At 49.7% G+C, this 19,015-nt stretch overlaps 1 protein-coding gene across 2 annotated transcripts in view; it reads left to right on the forward strand.

Moving 5' to 3' along the window:
* The first annotated feature begins 725 nt into the window (after positions 1-725).
* nxn (nucleoredoxin) overlaps positions 726-19,015 on the forward strand; it is a 286,408-nt gene continuing 268,118 nt past the window's right edge. The window contains exon 1 of one of the 2 annotated variants that reach the window (XM_085964782.1): positions 726-1,249. In XM_085964782.1, the coding sequence (XP_085820908.1) occupies positions 944-1,249 (306 nt within the window). In that variant the 5' untranslated portion in view covers positions 726-943. The remainder of the gene's footprint in view (positions 1,250-19,015) is intronic. The other variant, XM_085964781.1, reaches the window with a different exon arrangement.

Raw genomic sequence — 19,015 nt, forward strand, 5'->3', positions numbered from 1 at the left:
AACATGCAGGTACAGCAAGCAATTAGGAAAGCAAATGGTATGTTGTCCTTTATTACAAGAGGATTTGAGTATAAGAGTAAAGATGTCTTACTGCAACTATATAGAGCCCTGGTGAGGCCACACCTGGAGTACTGTGTACAGTTTTGGTCTCCTTACCTAAGGAAGGATATACTTGCCATAGAGGGAGTGCAACAAAGGTTCACCAGACTGGTTCCTGGGATGGGGGAATTGCCCTATGAGGAGAGATTGAGTAGACTAGGCCGATATTCTCTAGAGTTTAGAACAATGAGAGGGGATTTCATTGAAATAAATAAAATTCTTAAGGGGATTGACAGGGTAGATGCAGGGAGGATGTTTTCCCCTGGCTGGGGAGTCTAGAACCAGGGGTCACAGTCTCAGAATAAGGGGTCGGCCATTTAGGACTGAGATGAGAAGAAATTTCTTCATTCAGAGGGTGGTGAATCTTTGGAATTCTCTACCCCAGAGGGCTGTGGAGGCTCAAGTCGGGAAACAACCTCTCAGCATCTACCCTGTCAATCCCCTCCCAGAATCTTATATGTTTCAATCAGATCACCTCTCAATGCTTCTTATCCAATACTTTCCATTTTTTTTTAAAGTTTGCACAAAACCCACTGTAAGGGGGGGAAAAAAAGTTTGATTCTTTCTATGGAAAGTCTAGCTGGAGGAGAAATGTTCTGGTCGAACCAATAGGAGTGCTGGAGCTCAGCTTTGGCATGTCCAATACGCTGAGAGCGGAGTCTGTGGACACAGGGAGAGACAGAGAGATTGCAGAATCCAGCAAATCATATTTCTTGTGTGAATTATTTGCATTCGGATCTGCAGAAGTTTGTTTTATTCTCCTGTGCACCACCCCCCTCTCCCCTCCCCTCTTTGGGTTTTTTTTTTGGTGGGGTGTGTGTGTGTCTTGCGTGCTGTTGCAAAGATGTCTGAGCTGGTGTGCGAGCTGCTGGGGGAGCGGCTGACGGACCGCGACCAGGCGGAGGTGGAGAGCTCCCCGCTGGGCAGCGACGGCCGGCTCCTCGCCCTCTACTTCGGCTGCAGCTGGAGCGCCCCGTGCAAGCAGTTCAACGCGGCGCTCGGCGACTTCTACAGCCGCTTCAAGCAAGGCGAGAACGGCGACAAGCTGGAGGTGGTGTTCATCAGCTCCGAGGAGGAGCACAAGCCCTGGCAGGAGTTCGTCGGGCAGATGCCCTGGCTGGTGCTGCCTTTCCAGGACAAGGAGAGGAAGGTAACTGGGGGCTGGAGGGAGGGGGCACACACCCTGGGGACACAGTGCTGGACACACCCTGGGGACACAGTGCTGCACACACCCTGGGGAGACACAGTGCTGCACACACCCTGGGGACACAGTGCTGCACTCACCCTGGGGACACAGTGCTGCACACACCCTGGGGAGACACTGTGCTGGACACACCCTGGGGAGACACTGTGCTGGACACACCCTGGGGAGACACAGTGCTGCACACACCCTGGGGAGACACAGTGCTGCACACACCCTGGGGACACAGTGCTGGACACACCCTGGGGACACAGTGCTGGACACACCCTGGGGACACAGTGCTGGACACACCCTGGGGACACAGTGCTGCACACACCCTGAGGACACAGTGCTGCACACACCCTGGGGACACAGTGCTGGACACACCCTGGGGACACAGTGCTGCACACACCCTGGGGACACAGTGCTGCACACACCCTGGGGACACAGTGCTGCACACACCCTGGGGAGACACTGTGCTGCACACACCCTGGGGAGACACTATTGCACACACCCTGGGGACACAGTGCTGCACACACCCTGGGGACACAGTGCTGCACACACCCTGGGGGGGGGGGCGGGGTGTTGCACGCGCCCTGGGGGGGGGCGGGGTGCTGCACGCGCCCTGGGGGCTAAGTCCCACTCCACTTGCTCTTTTCCCCCATAGCCCTGCAAATTTTTTTCCTTTTCAAATATATAACCAATTCTCTCTTGAAAGTTGCTGCTGACTCTGCTTTCAAAGAGCCTGCACAGACAGGATGGGCCGAATGGCCTCCTCCTGTGCTCTATCATTCAATGATTCTAGGTGAAGACTGCTAGCACTTCTTGGCTGGCAGGATATAACCCTCCATTTTTTATTTATTTCGCTGAGAATAGATTTAGGCTTCATTACCCTCTCCATAGTATTGCTGATCTAAAAATAATATTTGTTTTCTCTGCATCCTTTTCACTTCCGCTGTAGCTATGCGCAAGTATGAAAACCGCAGAATTTTGTGGATTGTTTTTGTTTGAGGGGTGCAGATTAGCTGGGACGACCCAGATAAGAGGATTGCATGGCAATCATTCGTTACAGAGGCCATGCTGCAAAAATGCAGGCGTTTTGCTTTGGGTATTAACCAAACTCAGCAGCTTGGCTGCGCTGGCAAGTTCTCATTGCAGCTGAGTGCATTTAATGCGATCTTTAACATTTTATTGCGAGATATGAGAAGATAAGCATGTGTCCAGCACCAGATACGCACCAGATTGCAACATTGATTTTCATCGTCCATTCCTGGCCCCCCCGTTGCAAGACACATCACTGTTTATAGGGCCCGTTAAAGCTGGCCATCTACATGTGACCTGATCCAGTAAATCACGGCAACGTCCTTATTTGTATACATAGTAATTTTTTCTTTGAGTGGTTAAAATGGGCTTCTTAAATTTCCTGTACAGTTTTAACCAGCTCGGGAGTTTGTGCATCTTCTCTCTGCCACTGCCCTGGCTTCTTGACCTCTGGTTCGATGGGCAGCACTCCCGCTTCTTGAGTCAGAAGGTCGTGGGTTCAAACCCCACTCCAGAGACTTGAGCGCAAGAATCCAGGCTGACACTCCAGCGCAGTGCTGAGGGAGTGCCGCACTGTCGGAGGGGCAGTGCAGAGGGAGCGCTGCACTGTCGGAGGGGCAGTACTGAGGGAGTGCCGCACTGTCGGAGGGGCAGTACTGAGGGAGCGCCGCACTGTCGGAGGGGCAGTACTGAGGGAGCGCCGCACTGTCGGAGGGGCAGTACTGAGGGAGCGCCGCACTGTCGGAGGGGCAGTACTGAGGGAGCGCCACACTGTCGGAGGGGCAGTGCTGAGGGAGCGCCGCACTGTCGGAGGGGCAGTGCTGAGGGAATGCCGCACTGTCGGAGGGGCAGTGCTGAGGGAGTGCCGCACTGTTGGAGGTGCTGTCTTTCAGATGAGACATTAAAACGAGGCCGCGTTTTCCCTCTCCGGTGGACGGAAAAGATCCCGCGGCATTATTTTGAGGAAGAGCAGTGGAGTTCTCCTCGGTGTCCTCGGGCCAATATTTATCCCTCAATCAACATCACTAAAAAACAGATGATCCGGTCATTATCACATTGCTGTTTGTAGGAGCTTGCTGTGCACAAATTGGCTGCCGCGTTTCCCACATTACAAGTGACCACACTTCAGAAAGTGCTTAACATAGAAACTAGGAGCAGGCCATTCGGCCCTTCGAGCCTGCTCCGCCATTCAACGAGATCATGGCTGATCATCCAAACCCTAGCACCCAGTCCCTACACCGACAGCCATCCCACCCAAGCCCTATCCCCGTAACCCCACATATTTAATCCCCCCTAACACTAAGGGCCAATTTTTATCATGGCCAATCAACCTAACCCGCACATCTTTGGACTGTGGGAGGAAACCCACGCAAACACGGGGAGAATGTCTGTGTGGAGTTTGCACAGTCACCCGAGGCCGGATTTGAACCTGGGTCCCTGGCGCTGTGAGGCAACAGTGCTAACCACTATGCCACCGTGCTGCCGTGGCTGTAAAGTGCTTTGGGATGTCCGGTGGTTGTGAAAGACGCTATAGAAATGCAAGTCTTTCTTTCTTTTCTCAAAGTTTTAGTAAGAGGGCATCTATTGTATTGCTGGGTCTATAGGCTGCCCCTGTATATAGGGCACCCCGCAAAGTTGAGCCTTTTTTCATATGATGACAATATTAACACAAGTGTAGAAAGCGCCCTGTCACCAAACTGAGTATATTAAAAAAAATGCATCGGTTGAGTAGAATCCTGGCCAAATATCGTTGGGGGAAACATGGGGGATGCTCTAGGGATTTGTCCCGTTTTCTTTCCATGCCGGATCCTCGGTGAGCAGAAGCTATATCTGTGAATTTACAGATGTGCGGTTCCCTGTCTCCGCCTGAGATCATTGCACTGTGTAAAGGGGTGGTGTGGGGTTGTTATTAGAGTGGGTGCAATGTTAGCCTCTCCCCCCACCCCCCCCGCCCTTCGGAGGAGCTGGTCTCGTGGCTGTGCTCAATTTGAACAGCAGTTGCAATGTCGCATCTCCTTTATTTTGTACAGGGTGAGAGTCGTTGACTTGAGGTGAAAGGTCAGCTTTATGGATTAGGCAAAACTGGGAAAAAAAATCCGGAATCCAAGGAACGATCACTAATTGTCCGCTGGTTGATGCTCAGCCTGTAGGCTAGAAACTGTCCCTACATCTCCACCCTATTTGTGATCATTTTATCTTTTTGTAAGATTTGCTTTTTTTTGTTCCCTCTCAGACTATCTTTTATTCGATCTCCACTCTTCGGATCACCCCTATTGTTCTGTGTTTTAGTTGTCAGCGCCTCTGCCCCTGGTGTAGATAGACATCTCAACGCCATCAGTGATCAGGGGTTTGTTTTGATTTGTCCGATAGCCTTAATGCTTCTCAACTCCTCTCCGCTTCCTTTTGAAACCCATGTGTTTAGTAAGAAAAAAGGGGGGAGGGGAAAATATTTGTACTTGTACCTTTCACAGCCCTCCTAGGCTGGCACTCCAGCGCAGTGCTGAGGGAGCGCTGCACTGTCGGAGGGGCAGTACTGAGGGAATGCTGCACTGTCGGAGGAGCAGTACAGAGGGAATGCTGCACTGTCAGAGGGGCAGTACTGAGGGAGCGCTGCACTGTCGGAGGTGCCGCCTTTCGGATGAGACGTTAAACCGAGGCCCCGTCTGCCCTCGGGTGGGCGTAAAAGATCCCACGGATCCCGGCCAATATTTAACCCTCAATCAACACCACTAAAACAGATTATCTGGTCATTATCAGATTGCTGTTTGTGGGATCTTGCTGTGCGTAAATTGGCTGCTGCGTTTCCCTATATTACAACAGTGACTACACTTCAAAAAGTACTTCATTGGCTGTAAAGCGCTTTGGGACGTTCTGAGGTTGTGAAAGGCACTAGAGAAATGCAAGTCTTTTTTTTTCTTGGGATATCCCAAAGCACTTCAGTCAACCGATTAGTTTTGAAGTGTAGCCAGTGTTGCTCTGTAAGCAATCACAGCAACCACAAACAGCAATGAGTTAAATGACCAGTTTCACTGTTTTGGTGGTGTTGGTTGAAGGAATGTTGGTTCGAGGGAACTGGGCGAACTGCCCGCTGTTCTTCGATCTTTTACATCCACCTGAATGGGCGGACAGGGCCTTGAGTTTGATGCCTTGTCTGAAAGGCAGCACCTTCGGTCAATGCAGCGCTCTCTGCGTGCTACACCGGAGTGTCGGCCTAGGTTACGTGCCCAAGCCCTGGACTGGGGTGGCTTGAAACCCTGGACCTTCCGAGGCGGAGGCGATGCTTCCAGCCCCGAGCCAAGCTGGTGCTCGGTATGCTCGTCTATCTCCAGCTCGCCGATGAGCTGCGCCAGGAGGATGTGATCTGTAACCAGGGCTGCCCTCGTTCAGCCTACGGGCTAACAACTTTTACACGGTTAATTCTGTTCCTTATATGGGTGTGGCAGGATGTGGTTGCTGTTTGGTCATGTCTCATAACTCCTTTTCAAGCTCGGTGCTTTTCCTGTGAAGCACCTCGGCATGTTTTGCTCTGTGCAAGGTGCTGCACAAGTAGTTATAACAACAACATCTCGTATTTATATAGCAGCTTTTAACGTTGTAAAACGTCCCAGGGCGATTCACAGCGTAATCAGTCAAAATTTGACACCGAGCCACATGAGATATTAGGGCAGGTGACCAAAAGCTTGGTCAAAGAGGTCGGTTTTAAGGAGCGTCTTAAAGGGAGAGAGAGGCGGAGAGGTTTAAGGAGGGGGATTCCAGAACTTGGGGCCCAGGCAGCTGAAAGCACGGCCGACGATGAAAATAACGGCTGACTTCCCTTCACCTGCGCGGCAATTATATGCCCTCAGGTGAATGGCAGACTTAAACTCACCTGTTAAAACCGATCCCGCAGAACCAGAAAGTTAAATTTTATGCAGCTGCTTTGAATAGACATCACGTTGCTGTATGATGCCTCGCTCTAATCTGTCTGTTCCCTGACTCTCGTTTCTGTTTTTTAAATGGAGTCCAAGCTCCTAGCGATTTTATATTCTGTTCTGAGTCCAGAAACACACTGGATGTGATGTTTGAGCCCCATGGACAGACTCGGTGCTGTAACGTGCTTGCGGCTTTGCTCGTACGTTGTTCTGTAGGGGCTGCGCGTTGCATAACCATCCCATCGAACTCATCCCTCTAACTCTGGTTTCTCGTGTATTCGCCTCCCCCACCACTAACAGGAAGATTTGTTTCTCTTATTTAATAACCTGCCTTCACAAGGGGCAGAAGTAAGTGAGGGGGTGGGGAGAAAATTGCAACGGCCGCCCCACGTTAAAAGAATTCACGCACAGGCATCTTCCACCCTTCAAAATGAAGTTCGGGACCTGGAACGTCAGGACCCTCATGGACAACCCCAACAGTGACAAAGATTGTAGGTCCCGCATTGGACTCCATCAGTCACCTGAGAACTCATTTGTAGTGTGGACGCAAGTCACCCTCGGATCCGAGGGACTGCCTAAGAAGAAGACGACGACGACACTGCACCACCATTGATGGGTGACGTGAATCAGTCATTCATGAAAGAAAGACTTATGAAATAACGCTGAGTGGCCTGCGGGTGGCGCTGTCCAGGGAGAGTATAAATACTCGGGCACGGGCCCAGCTTGCGCAGGTCATTCTTAACAGGATCTAATGAAGGACACAACTAGACCTCCATGTTGTAAAACAGTTGATTTAAAGCTTTGTTTAACGCTTAGACCAAGTGCCTAGTAGTTTTCTTACGTCAATGGGCAATGGCCTTCAGCTACTCTGCAGAATCCCCACCCTGTGTCGTCTTCTCCTTTAAGACTCTCTTTAAAAAATAAACACATCTCTTTGACCGCCCCTGCCCCCCCACCTCATCTCTCCTCCTTTGGTTTGATGTCCATTTTTCCTCGTGTCTTTATGAAGTTTGGGATACTCCTCTACATTAAAAGCGCTGTGTAAAAAGATGATGAGTATCTTCTTTCTGCCACAGTGGATACTTCAATCTGTCGGCTCAACAGGTGAGAAGTAGTGGCTCGGGGCAGTGAAGGACAGTATGTAACCAATTTAAGCTCTGGGTCATATTAGAAATATAAAACTGCGTCATAAAGACAAACATCTGCTTAATAGAAATCCAACAGAGAGGAACAAATTTTAGTACCAATATTGTTTTAACGAGCCGAGTTATCTTTCTTTTGATCTTGTTAGTGCAATATATGGAAAAAGAAATCACAGAACGCTGTAAATGCGGAGTTCCTCCCGACTATTTAGAAAGCTGAGTGGAAAGTTCTATTTAAGGGCTTCAGTGCCCAGTGCGGTCCTGAGCTCTACAGACCCGGGAGGCCCCTGGATACTCCTCTCAGTCACTCGGACAGTAAGGATGCTGCAGTTGACCTCGGTGTGTCTGCGCTGGGCGAGGATGACGACATTAGTGATGCTCCCCCACCCCCCCATGGTTGAATAGGCTGCCAACATTCACACCCTCCTAATAAAAAAAAAAAGAAAGACTTGCATATCTATAGCGCCTTTCACGACCAACCGGACGTCTCAGTGATTTATAGTATTTTTGAAGTGTGTTCACTGTTGTAATGTAGGAAACGTGGCAGCCAATTTGCGCACAGCAAGCTCCCACAAACAGCAATGTGATAATGACCAGATAATCTGTTTTGTTATGTTGGTTGAGGGATAAATATCGGCCCCAGGACACCTCCCCTGCTCCTCTTTGAAATTATGGCCATGGGATCTTTTACGTCCACCTGAGAGGACAGACGGGGCCTCGGTTTAATGTCTCATCCGAAAGACGGCACCTCCGACAGTGCAGCACTCCCTCAGCACTGCACGGGAGTGTCAGCCTAGCTTTATGTGCTCAAGTCTCTGGAGTGGGACTTGAACCCACGACCTTCTGACTCCTCAGAGGCGAGTGTGTTACTAAGTGAGCCACAGCTTACACAATAACGATTGGTCACTTGGGCAAGCTACCAGATGGTTGCTGGCTGGCGCCTGTGGAACTCGACATGATCTCCAGTCAATATTTCCAGGAGATGAATAGGATTCTCGCACCCCCCCCCCCCACCCCCACCCTTGGAGGGGACATTCTTAAAAAAATGACTGTATTTTGTGAGTTGACGTCATGATGTTACAGACTGTGTGGCTGTGTTTGGCTGTTGCTCTGGACGTGAGCCCATTGCGTCTACTTCTCCCTTTTTGGCTCTTTAAGTGTCAACCTCAGTGGGTAGCACCCTCGCCTCTGAGTCAGAAGGTTGTGGGTTCAAGTCCCACTCCAGAGACTTGAGCATAAAATCCAGACTGACACTCCCGGTGCAGTACTGAGGGAGTGCTGCACTGTCGGAGGTGCCGTCTTTCGGATGAGACATTAAACCGAGGCCCCGTCTGCCCTCTCAGGTGGATGTAAAAGATCCCACGGCCACTATTTCAAAGAAAAGCAGGGGAGTTATCCCTGGTGTCCTGGGCCAATATTCATCCCTCAACCAACATCACTTTAAAAAAAAAAAAAAAACAGATTATCTGGTCATTATCACATTGCTATTTGTGGGAGCTTGCTGTGTGCAAATTGGCTGCTGTGTTTCCTACATTGCAACAGTGACTACACTTCAAATAGTACTTCATTGGCTGTAAAGCGCTTTGGGACGGCCTGAGGTCGTGAAAGGCGCTATAGAAATGCAAGTGTTTCTTATTCTCTCTCCCTCAGACTTTGCACTGAGCAGCTTCTTATTTCAGCTGATTTCATTTTCCAGCTTGGCTTTCCCTGGCCCACTCCTCCAAACTCACTTCCCTCCGGTCGTCTCTAAACCTCTTCCCATATATTAACTCTCCGACCCGTACGCATGGCCACTCCTGTGACCTCACCATGTCCCTTGGCCTCTCTACTCCTCCAATGATCTCGCGTCACTGACGAGGCCATCAAAACCAATTTGTTTTATCCCTTCCCTTCCCCCCCCCCCCACACACACAACACGCTCTAACCCTCCTTCAACTCCATTTCCTTCTGCGCCTGCCCTGGAAAAAAAGATCTCCTTCCCTGCTCCCGATTGCCTGCAACTGCGCTCTCGGACTCCCAACCGCCGAGCCTCTGGCCTTCCATTCACTCCGATACCTCCGCAGCTGTTGGTTTGCTCAACCACTCCCTCGCCTCGACCGTTTAAGAACATAAGAAATAGGAGCAGGAGTCGGCCATACGGCCCCTCGAGCCTGCTCCGCCATTCAATAAGAGCATGGCTGATCATCGACCTCAACTCCACTTTCCTGCCCGATCCCCATATCCCTTGATTCCCCGAGAGTCCAAAAATCTATCAAATTCTATTGAATATACTCAACGACTGAGCATCCACAGCTCTCTGGGGTAGAGAATTCCAAAGATTCACAACCCTCTGAGTGAAGAAATTCCTCCTCATCTCAGTCTTAAATGGCCGACCCCTTATCCTGAGACTGTGACCCCTAGTTCTAGACTCTCCAGCCAGGGGAAACAACCTCTCAGCATCTTCCCTGTCAATCCCTTTCAGAATCTTGTATATTTCAATGAGATCACCACTCATTCTTCTAAACTCCAGAGAGTATAGACACAATCTACTCAATCTCTCATCATAGGACAGCCCTCTCATCCCAGGAATCAATCTAGTGAACCTTCGTTGCACCGCCTCCAAGGCAAGTATATCCTTCCTTAGATAAGGAGACCAAAACTGTGCACAGTACTCCAGGTGTGGTCTCACCAAGACCCTGTACAGTTGTAGCAAGACTTCCTTACTCCTATACTCCAACCCCCTTGCAATAAAGGCCAACATGCCATTCGCCTTCCTTATTGCTTTCTGTACCTGCATGCTAACTTTCTTTGTTTCTTGCACGAGGACACCCAAATCTCTCTGAACACCAGCATTTGAAAGTTTCTCACTATTTGAAAAAATATTCTGTTTTTCTATTCTTCCTACCAAAGTGAATAACCTCACCTTTCCCTCCATTATACTCCATCTGCCACCTTACTGCCCACTCACTCAGTCTATCTATATCCCTTTGCTGACTCTTTGATGCCCTCATCCCCAGAAAAGTATTCATTGTATACCATCACCGATGTCCTCCTGGTCTGGGCCCCAGCCTCGGGTCCAAGGGGCACAAACTGTGTGCGTACCTGTCACACAACTGGCTTAGCCATCCAGTCAGTGCCAACTTGGGCTCGAGCATGTCGATCTGTGCCTAGGCCCAACTTCTCTGCCTCTCCCTCTCTCTCCATTTTATTCCGCCTTGCAACCTGTCGTGTACTGCTTGCGAGTTTGACACCAGTCAATACGGTAATGTAATGTGCGAGTTTGACACCAGTTAATACGGTAATGTAGTGTGCATTGCATTGTGGGAATTACCTGGGAAAGCTGCAGTCGGCTATTTTACCAATAAAGTAAAGATCACAGTTAGAAGCCTGTCTGCCTGACTCTGATTTAATTCGACGTAGCTACATGTTTGATTGAACGCATTAAAGCATAGATACAACACAACCTACCTCTTTGACCAAGCTTTTGGTCACCTGTCCTAATATCTCCTTTGGCTCAATATATACATTTTTTTCCTCGAGTCAATGTGAGGTGCCTTGGGGCGATTTTTCTATGTTAAAGATGCTAGATAAATAACTTTTTGTTGCTGTCTTGGTGTAACTGATCTTGACATCATGGTGTTGCATTTTAGCTGGAAGCATAAAGTGCAACAGCGAGCTCTTTTCATCCATCACTGTCTCCGTGTTGCCCTGGGAGATGGGTCTGTGCAGTAGCAGAAATGGATGGATTACAGCTTGTTTATCTCATTCGCATTCAGAAGGGGAGGCAGCCTAGCCAGCATATCAAATAAGGGCACATTTCAGTAGTTCTTCTCTTCCTCTCTACCTTTTTAAAAGAAAAAGTATTTGCAGTTCTGTGGTGTTGGTTGATCAGGGTTCCTTTCACCACCAGCGCCGATTAAGTCCAGACATTCACTTAATTAAGTCTTCAGGGTCCGATCGAGCCCAATGTCCGGCTTTTAATTCTAATGAGCTCTGTAGGCACAGGCATATAGATACAGCAATTCAACATGAACATGGCCTATAGTTTGCGTGACTTGTGTAGGTACATGAGTCCATTCCAGTTTCAAAAGTACTTGTGTGAGGGTCTTCTGACAATGTGTGTGTCTGGGGGTGTGTGTGTGTGTCTGGGGGTGTGTGTGCGTGCGTGCGTGTCTGGGGCGCTGTGCGTGCGTGTGTGTCTGGGGCGCTGTGTGTGTGTGCGTGTGTGTCTGGGGCGGTGTGTGTGTGTGTGTGTGTGTGTGTGTCTGGGGCGCTGTGTGTGTGTCTGGGGCGCTGTGTGTGTGTGTGTGTCTGGGGCGCTGTGTGTGTGTCTGGGGCGCTGTGTGTGTGTGTGTGTGTGTGTGTGTGTCTGGGGCGGTGTGTGTGTGTGTGTCTGGGGCGCCGTGTGTGTGTGTCTGGGGCGCCGTGTGTGTGTGTCTGGGGCGCTGTGTGTGTGTGTCTGGGGCGCCGTGTGTGTGTGTCTGGGGCGGTGTGTGTGTGTGTGTGTGTGTGTGTGTGTGTGTGTGTGTGTGTGTGTGTGTGTGTGTGTGTGTGTGTGTGTGTGTGTGTGTGTGTGTGTGTGTGTGTGTGTGTGTGTGTGTGTGTGTGTGTGTGTGTGTGTGTGTGTGTGTCTGGGGCGCCGTGTGTGTGTGTGTGTCTGGGGCGCCGTGTGTCTGGGGCGTGTGGGGCTGTGTGCGCGCGTGTGGGGCTGTGTGCGCGCGTGTGGTCACTGAGGGAACAATTGGTTCTGTTTGTCTAGCTCTGACCTCGCAGGTAGTGTTTCTTTATGTTTTGAATCCTAGTTTTGTAAAAAAACTGATTAAAAGTTGCTGGAATCCTGATTGAATTGTATCCAAAGTGAAGAGCTGCGGAATCTCAATTAGTTTTTTTTGGTGTAAAAATAGCAGGGCGCACAGAAATGTAGATTAATGCACCTCTCCGTGCATTCTCTTTTAAAGTTTAATTCTAGCTTTCCTCTAGTGCTGGGGCCATGCATCATTGAGCTGAGCCGTCAGGGCACCTGCTGTGTAGTTAACACTGGGGGGGCCTGAGATGAGAACATAACATAAGAATTAGGAGCAGGAGTCGGCCATTCGCCTCTTGAGCCTGCTCCGCCATTCAATAAGATCATGGCTGATCTCCGACCTCAAATCCACTTCCCTGCCCGATCCCCATATCCCTTGATTCCCCGAGAGTCCAAAAATCTATGGATCTCAGCCTTGAATATGCTCAACGATTCCCTATCCTGAGACTTTGACCCCTAGCTCTGGGCTCTCCAGCCAGGGGAAACAACCTCTCAGCATCATGAGTGTATCAGCTCAATGCTTTCCCACCCCAAGGGGGGGGTGGTGAGGGCGGAGGGAATAGAAAGTCATCTCTAGGTTGCTGTCGCCTGCTTCCGAATACACGGTGCTAAAGGGTTGGGGGAGCTCTGTCACTCTCGCCCTCACCCACAAGTGCACATTCAAACTGTTGGCTATCCCCAGGCAGCTTAGCCGCGGTAAGTGGTTCTGCTGTCGTTTTCCTCCCCGCCACCAGAAAATGATTTCAGTTTCTGTTTTGGTTTCTGGTGGATCGCCGATTCTGCTGCTAACAGGGTTGATTTTAAGGCCAGCTGTTTCGGTCAGGAGTCAACAAGGCTAACAGTGGGGGAAATTCATACCCTCGCTTAAAAGAAAATCCCACACTGATGGGTGTTCAGTCATACAGCACCTGACTTGATTACATTGGTTCTTAACTGGCTTGCCAAGTAAAGTGCGTTGTAATTCTCTACAACGTGGAATCTGGCCAATTTGTCCCCAGGCAGCAAACCAGTTCTTGTGGGTCTGCCGCTGCAACCTTTCAGTCGTGTCACTTCCAGACACCAGTCTCCGAGAACCTGAATTAAAACCAGACCAACGTAAAAGCAGTTCTAGGGCAGGTAGAGATAAATGGGGGTGGGAGGGAAAGCGAGAAATCGGATGAAAGAAATTATGTGTAAGGCATCTTTAATCTCGGGATAAGGGAACCCAGATTGGTTAGTCTCCTGGAATCTGAATGATAGACTCATAAAACAGTACAGCACAGAAGGAGGCCATTCGGCCCATCGAGTCTGCGCCGGCTCTTTCGAAGAGCAATCCAGTCAGTCCCACTCCCCCTGCTCTTTCCTCATATCCCTGCAATTTTTTTCCCTTCAAGTATTTATCCAATTCCCTTTTGAAGGCTCCTATTGAATCTGTATCCACCGCCCTATCAGGCAGTGCATTCCAAATCCTAACCACTCGTTGTGTAAATAAGTTTTTCCTCCTGTTGTCTCTGGTTCTTTTGCCAATCACCTTGTGTAAAGTCTGTAGGTATTATGGCGAATTAATACACAGACTACAAGAGTAACTTTAACAGGACTTTACGATTCGAAGGTCAGGGCGAATCTGCCCAATAAATCCTGACACAGCACTTATATACCGGTGTGGTCACCGTCGGTATTACAGTATACAGCAGCCAAGATAAAGTAGTGCCACACCTAAAATAGTTCTGTTAAAGGTGGACGGTTACATACAATAGTTCTCTTAAAGGTAGAACAGTTACATACACTACAATCCTCCCTTTTTAGCTTACAACATACTTATTCCCCATTAACATAACATCATAACATATATACAACTTATGCAAACAGTTCACAGATTCAGTCTCTCTGGAGGCTTCCTGACTCTGTCCGGATAACGCCTCGGTGGTGTAGTAGTTTTCGGCGGGGTAGTACGTTCTTCTGGCAAGGTCGATTCGGCTTGAAGGACAGTGTCAGGTTCATCTGATTCCAGTATTACCAGATCGGAGGTAGGTGCTCTGGGTATCTCTGCTTCAACATTAGCCGTGTAAGGTTGTGGAGTAGGTTGGTCCTTTGTGGATGACCCTATGATCTGGTCAACATGGCGCCTTATTATGCTGTCACCAATGTCCACGGTATACATCAGCGGCCCTAGCCTTTTCCCAATAGTTCCAGGCTGCCATTTCTCGGTACGGTAGTCCCGGGCCAAAACTTGTTGACCTATCTGAAAGGATCTAGTTGGCCTTTCATTCATGCCCTGAAATTGCCGGTTCTCTACGTCCCTTCTGACGTTTGGCTTAATCAAATCCAGCCGGCATCTTAGTCTTCTATTGAAAAACATCATGGCGGGAGTTTGGTTTGTGACCGCATGTGTTGCATTCCTGTATGCCAACAAGAAGTTATCTACCTTATGTTGTAGGTTAATGTCTTCATTACCCATGGCCTTTATGGCCTTCTTGAAGGTCTGGACAAACCTTTCAGCTAATCCATTGGTGGCGGGATGGTATGGGGCTGACGTGTAGTGCTTGACCCCATTCCTTTTTAAGAACTTCCTGAATTCTTCGGACACAAATTGCGGTCCATTATCAGAACAGATCTGTTCCGGCAGCCCATTCCTGGCAAATATGGTCCTTAATACTGTGATGGTTTTTTCCGTGGTGGTGGAGGACATCTTTATTACCTCCGGCCACTTGGAGTGTGCATCCACCGCGATTAGAAACATTGAGTCCATAAATGGACCAGCAAAGTCGACGTGTACCCTTTGCCAAGGAGATGAGGGCCACTCCCATGGATGCAGAGGAGCTTGTGGTGGTGCGTTTTGGACCTTCTGGCATCCTAGACAGCTCTTGGTTATTTCTTCGATGTCTCCATCAATACCTGGCCACCACACAAACGCTCTTGCTAGGTTCTTCATTTTCACTCCACCCAGATGCCCCTCGTGAAGCTCCTTTAGCACCTTATGCTGAAGTTTGGGTGGAATCACCACTCTAGATCCACACATCAAGGTTCCTCGGCACACTGACAGCTGTTCTTTTCTTTGCGAAAATGCGGGCAACGTTGGTTCGCCATGTGCTGGCCATCCCTCCACTGTTAAATCGTAGACTCGTGAGAGAGTCGGGTCATTTATTGTTTCATTTTCGATCATCGAATTTGTTACTGGTAGACATTCCACTATGGATGAGTGGAACATCTCTACCGGGTCCACTGTAGCCGCCTCTTCTACTACTGGCAACGGTAGGCGCGATAACCCATCAGCATTTCCATGCTGTTTGGACCTTTTGTATTCGATGTCATATTGGTGTGCCTCAAGTAACACGGACCACCTCTGTAGCCTTTGCGCTGTCATAGTGGAAACGGCCTTGTTAGGGTTGAATATGGACACCAACGGCTGGTGGTCTGTCAGTAATGTGAACTTCTTGCCCTGCAGGTAATGATTGAATTTCTTTACTCCCCACACAAGGCTGAGGGCCTCCCTATCTATCTGAGCATAATTTCGCTCAGTGGAGGTCAATGATCGGGACGCAAATGCGACTGGCCTTTCCGAGCCATTTGGTAACTTGTGTGAAAGTACTGCTCCAATTCCATAAGGGGAAGCATCACAAGCTAGACGAAGAGGTAACGTTGCGTTGAAATGAGCCAACACTTCCTCAGAGGTAATCAACGCCTTGCTTCTGCGAAAGGCCTTCTTACAGTCCTCGCTCCACTTCCATGGTACTTCTTTCCGCAACAGAGCATTCAGCGGATGCAGCACCGTGGATAGATTTGGCAGAAACTTGTGGTAATAATTAATCAACCCCAGAAACGATCTCAACTGTGATACATTTTCCGGAGCGGGGGCCTTCACGACAGCTTCTATCTTGTCAGGTGACTTGTGCAGCCCCTCTTGGTCAATGACATGACCGCAGTACGAGATCCGTTTCTGGAAGAACTCACATTTCTGGCGATTAACTCGAAGGCCATATTCCTTCAACCTGGTGAGCACCAGTTTCAAATTTGTGAGGTGTTCCTCCTCGTCTTCTCCCGTAATCAGGATATCGTCCAAGTAACACTGCGTGCTTGGAATACCCTGTAAGACCTGCTCCATGGCCCTCTGCCAAATTGCTGGAGCCGAAGCTACTCCAAAAACCAGTCTATTATAACGATACAAGCCTCTGTGCGTGTTGATTGTGAGATACTGGCGCGACTCTTCCTCGACTTCCATTTGTAAGTATGCTTGTGCCAGGTCTATCTTGGTGAAGTGTTTCCCGCCAGACAATGAAGCAAAGATATCCTCAATCCGCGGGAGCGGGTATTGTACCGTGTGAAGCACCGGATTAACTGTGATCTTGAAGTCTCCGCAGATGCGGACCTTTCCCGGTTCCCCTGGCTTGTTACTTGATGAAGACTTCATGACGGGAACAATGGGCGTGGCCCACTCACTCCAGTCCACCTTAGACAGTACCCCTGAACGTTCAAGCTCTTCCAGTTCTGCCTCCACAGCAGGTCGTATCGCGTAAGGTACCGATCTGGCTTTGAAAAATTTTGGGCTTGCATGTTCTGCAATCTTGATTCTTGCTTTAATTCCTCTCAGTGTTCCCAGTCCTTGCTGGAATACCTCTTTAGCTTCGTCCAATATTCTGGACAACCGTTCAGGTTTGACATCTTCCTTCCCGGAATCTACCGTCATTGTGTTTAGTGAATGCCAGTCTATCTTTATTTTCCTGATCCACTCCCGTCCCAGAAGTGGTGGACCTCCCTTGGGCAGCACATACATGTCCATCCCTTGGTGATCTTTGTCCTTGTATCTCACCTTGACTTTTATCTTTCCGATGGGGTATACTTTGTGCCCCGTGTATGTCTGCAATACTATCTCCGTATCCCGTAGGGGAATATGTTTGAATAACTTTTTGTAATCTTGCTCATTCATGACCGTCAACGCCGATCCGGTGTCCACTTCCATCTTCACTTGGACTTTTGCAATCTGTAGTGTGACCCAGATAGTTTGTCGGTCAGCTTCTTTACTCACATTGTGAATCCTCAGACTACCCAGTTCCTTGCTGTTGGAGTCTGAGTCCGAATTCTGTTCATCTGGACTCTTCCCAGTCACCTTATGTACCTTTCTGTACTTCTTCTGCGGTGACTTATTATTGCTGGTCTTCTTTCCTGACCGGCATACCTTAGCTATGTGACCAAGCTTGCCACATTTTCTACATTCCTGGTTTTTAAACCAGCATTGGTTCTGGTCGTGTGTTGTCTTCCCACAACGATAACATTTCGTTGTACCCGAAGTCATTTGATCCACACTGAGTACCGCTGTCTTCCGCTGCATTTCCGCCGTGCCTCTTGCTGCGGCTTCGTGCGATGCTGCAATAAGGACAGCCTTATCAAGTGTAAGATCGTTCTCTTCGAGCAGTCGTTTTTGTGTTCCTTCCTTCGACATCCCGCACACGAACTTGTCTCTCAGTGCCTCTGTCAGATTTACCCCAAACTGACAGTATTTTGCTAGCCTACGCAGTTCAACCAGGTACTCCGTGTTGCTTTCCTCTTTTCGTTGCGTTCTCACGTAAAATTTTGATCGTTCCGCTAACATCAGCGGTGCGGGGTTAAAATGATCCTTCAGGACAGCAACAATATTAGCGAAAGACTGATCCACCGGTTTAGCTGGTGATAGAAGATGCTTCAATAACCCGTATGTCTTCGCACCCATTGAGTTTAGTAAGGTTAGAGCTTTGTCATAATTTGCTATCTTATTGACCTTACAATATATCTCGATGCGTTCTACATACGTGGCCCAATCTTCCACATCGGAATCGAAACCGTTGATGTTACTACGCTTAGGCATCTTCACACTCTTCCTGAGAAACAACAACGAAATATTTCTTTAACTTTTTTTTTCAAAATGGCGGTTTCCCGCGCTTGTCTTCTTTCCCCGCCCACTTTCAAAATGGCGATTTCCCGCTTCTGTCTTCTTCCCCGCCTACTGGCGGCTTCCCGCGTTTCTTCCCCTGGCGGGAGGGGTAAGCGTTTCCCTCGGGCGACGACCGCTGGCTTTCGGGGTTCGCAGCCTGCGCGTCGGCTTCAGTGCGTTCCTTGTTCCCTTTTCTCGGCAGGGCAACCGGCGCTGGGTACAACCCGTTGACGGCGAACAGTTTCAGCCGTTGGGCTGGATCTCGCTCAGCCTCCCTCGCTCGCTCGGGCTCTGTCTCTCCCTCAGCGGCTTCCAATCGCGCCTCCCAGCCCCCTCGCAGTCCGGTGCTTTCCTCCCCGGCTGCGGCTGAGTTCTCCGCGATTTATTTATTTTTATATCTTCCCGCGCCTTACGATCCCGGTCGCAGCGCTTCGTGGCCTCGGTCGCTGCCCGGCCTTTTTCACTCCAATCGCGCCTCCCAGCCCTCTCGCAGTCCGGTGCTTTCCGCTGCGACTGAGTTCACCGCGGTTTATTTATTTTTATATCTTCCCGCGCCTTACGATCCCGGTCGCAGCGCCTCGTGGCCTCGGTAGCTGCCCGGCCTTTTTCGCCGGTCGCGGTCTAGCTGTCTCACGACGCCGTTGCGTCTCCCAGCCCGCTTATACCGCGGCTTCCGTGCTCCACGCTGCCCCAGTCTCCGCCTCTGGGCCCGACTTCTGTCCGGCTCCTTTCCCCCGACCGTGGTCGAGTTCACCGCCCTTATCCTCCGTTTATTTTTTTTAAATTTTCCCTTTACTCACAGTCACCGTGGCCGACTTGCTTCTCGTGCTGATCGGCTCACTCACCACCGTGGCAGAAGGGACAATCAGTGCCTGTTGCTGATGGAAGGCTTCGTGTCTGAATTCTTCCTTCTTCCTTGCTCTGCAGACTCGAGTTTTCTCTCAGCAGAACGATGAGGGCGGGTGCCTCTTCTCG

This window comes from Somniosus microcephalus, chromosome 22, assembly GCF_052327205.1.
Source record: "Somniosus microcephalus isolate GS21.2 chromosome 22, FLI_Smic_1.0, whole genome shotgun sequence".
NCBI classification, from domain to species: domain Eukaryota; kingdom Metazoa; phylum Chordata; class Chondrichthyes; order Squaliformes; family Somniosidae; genus Somniosus; species Somniosus microcephalus.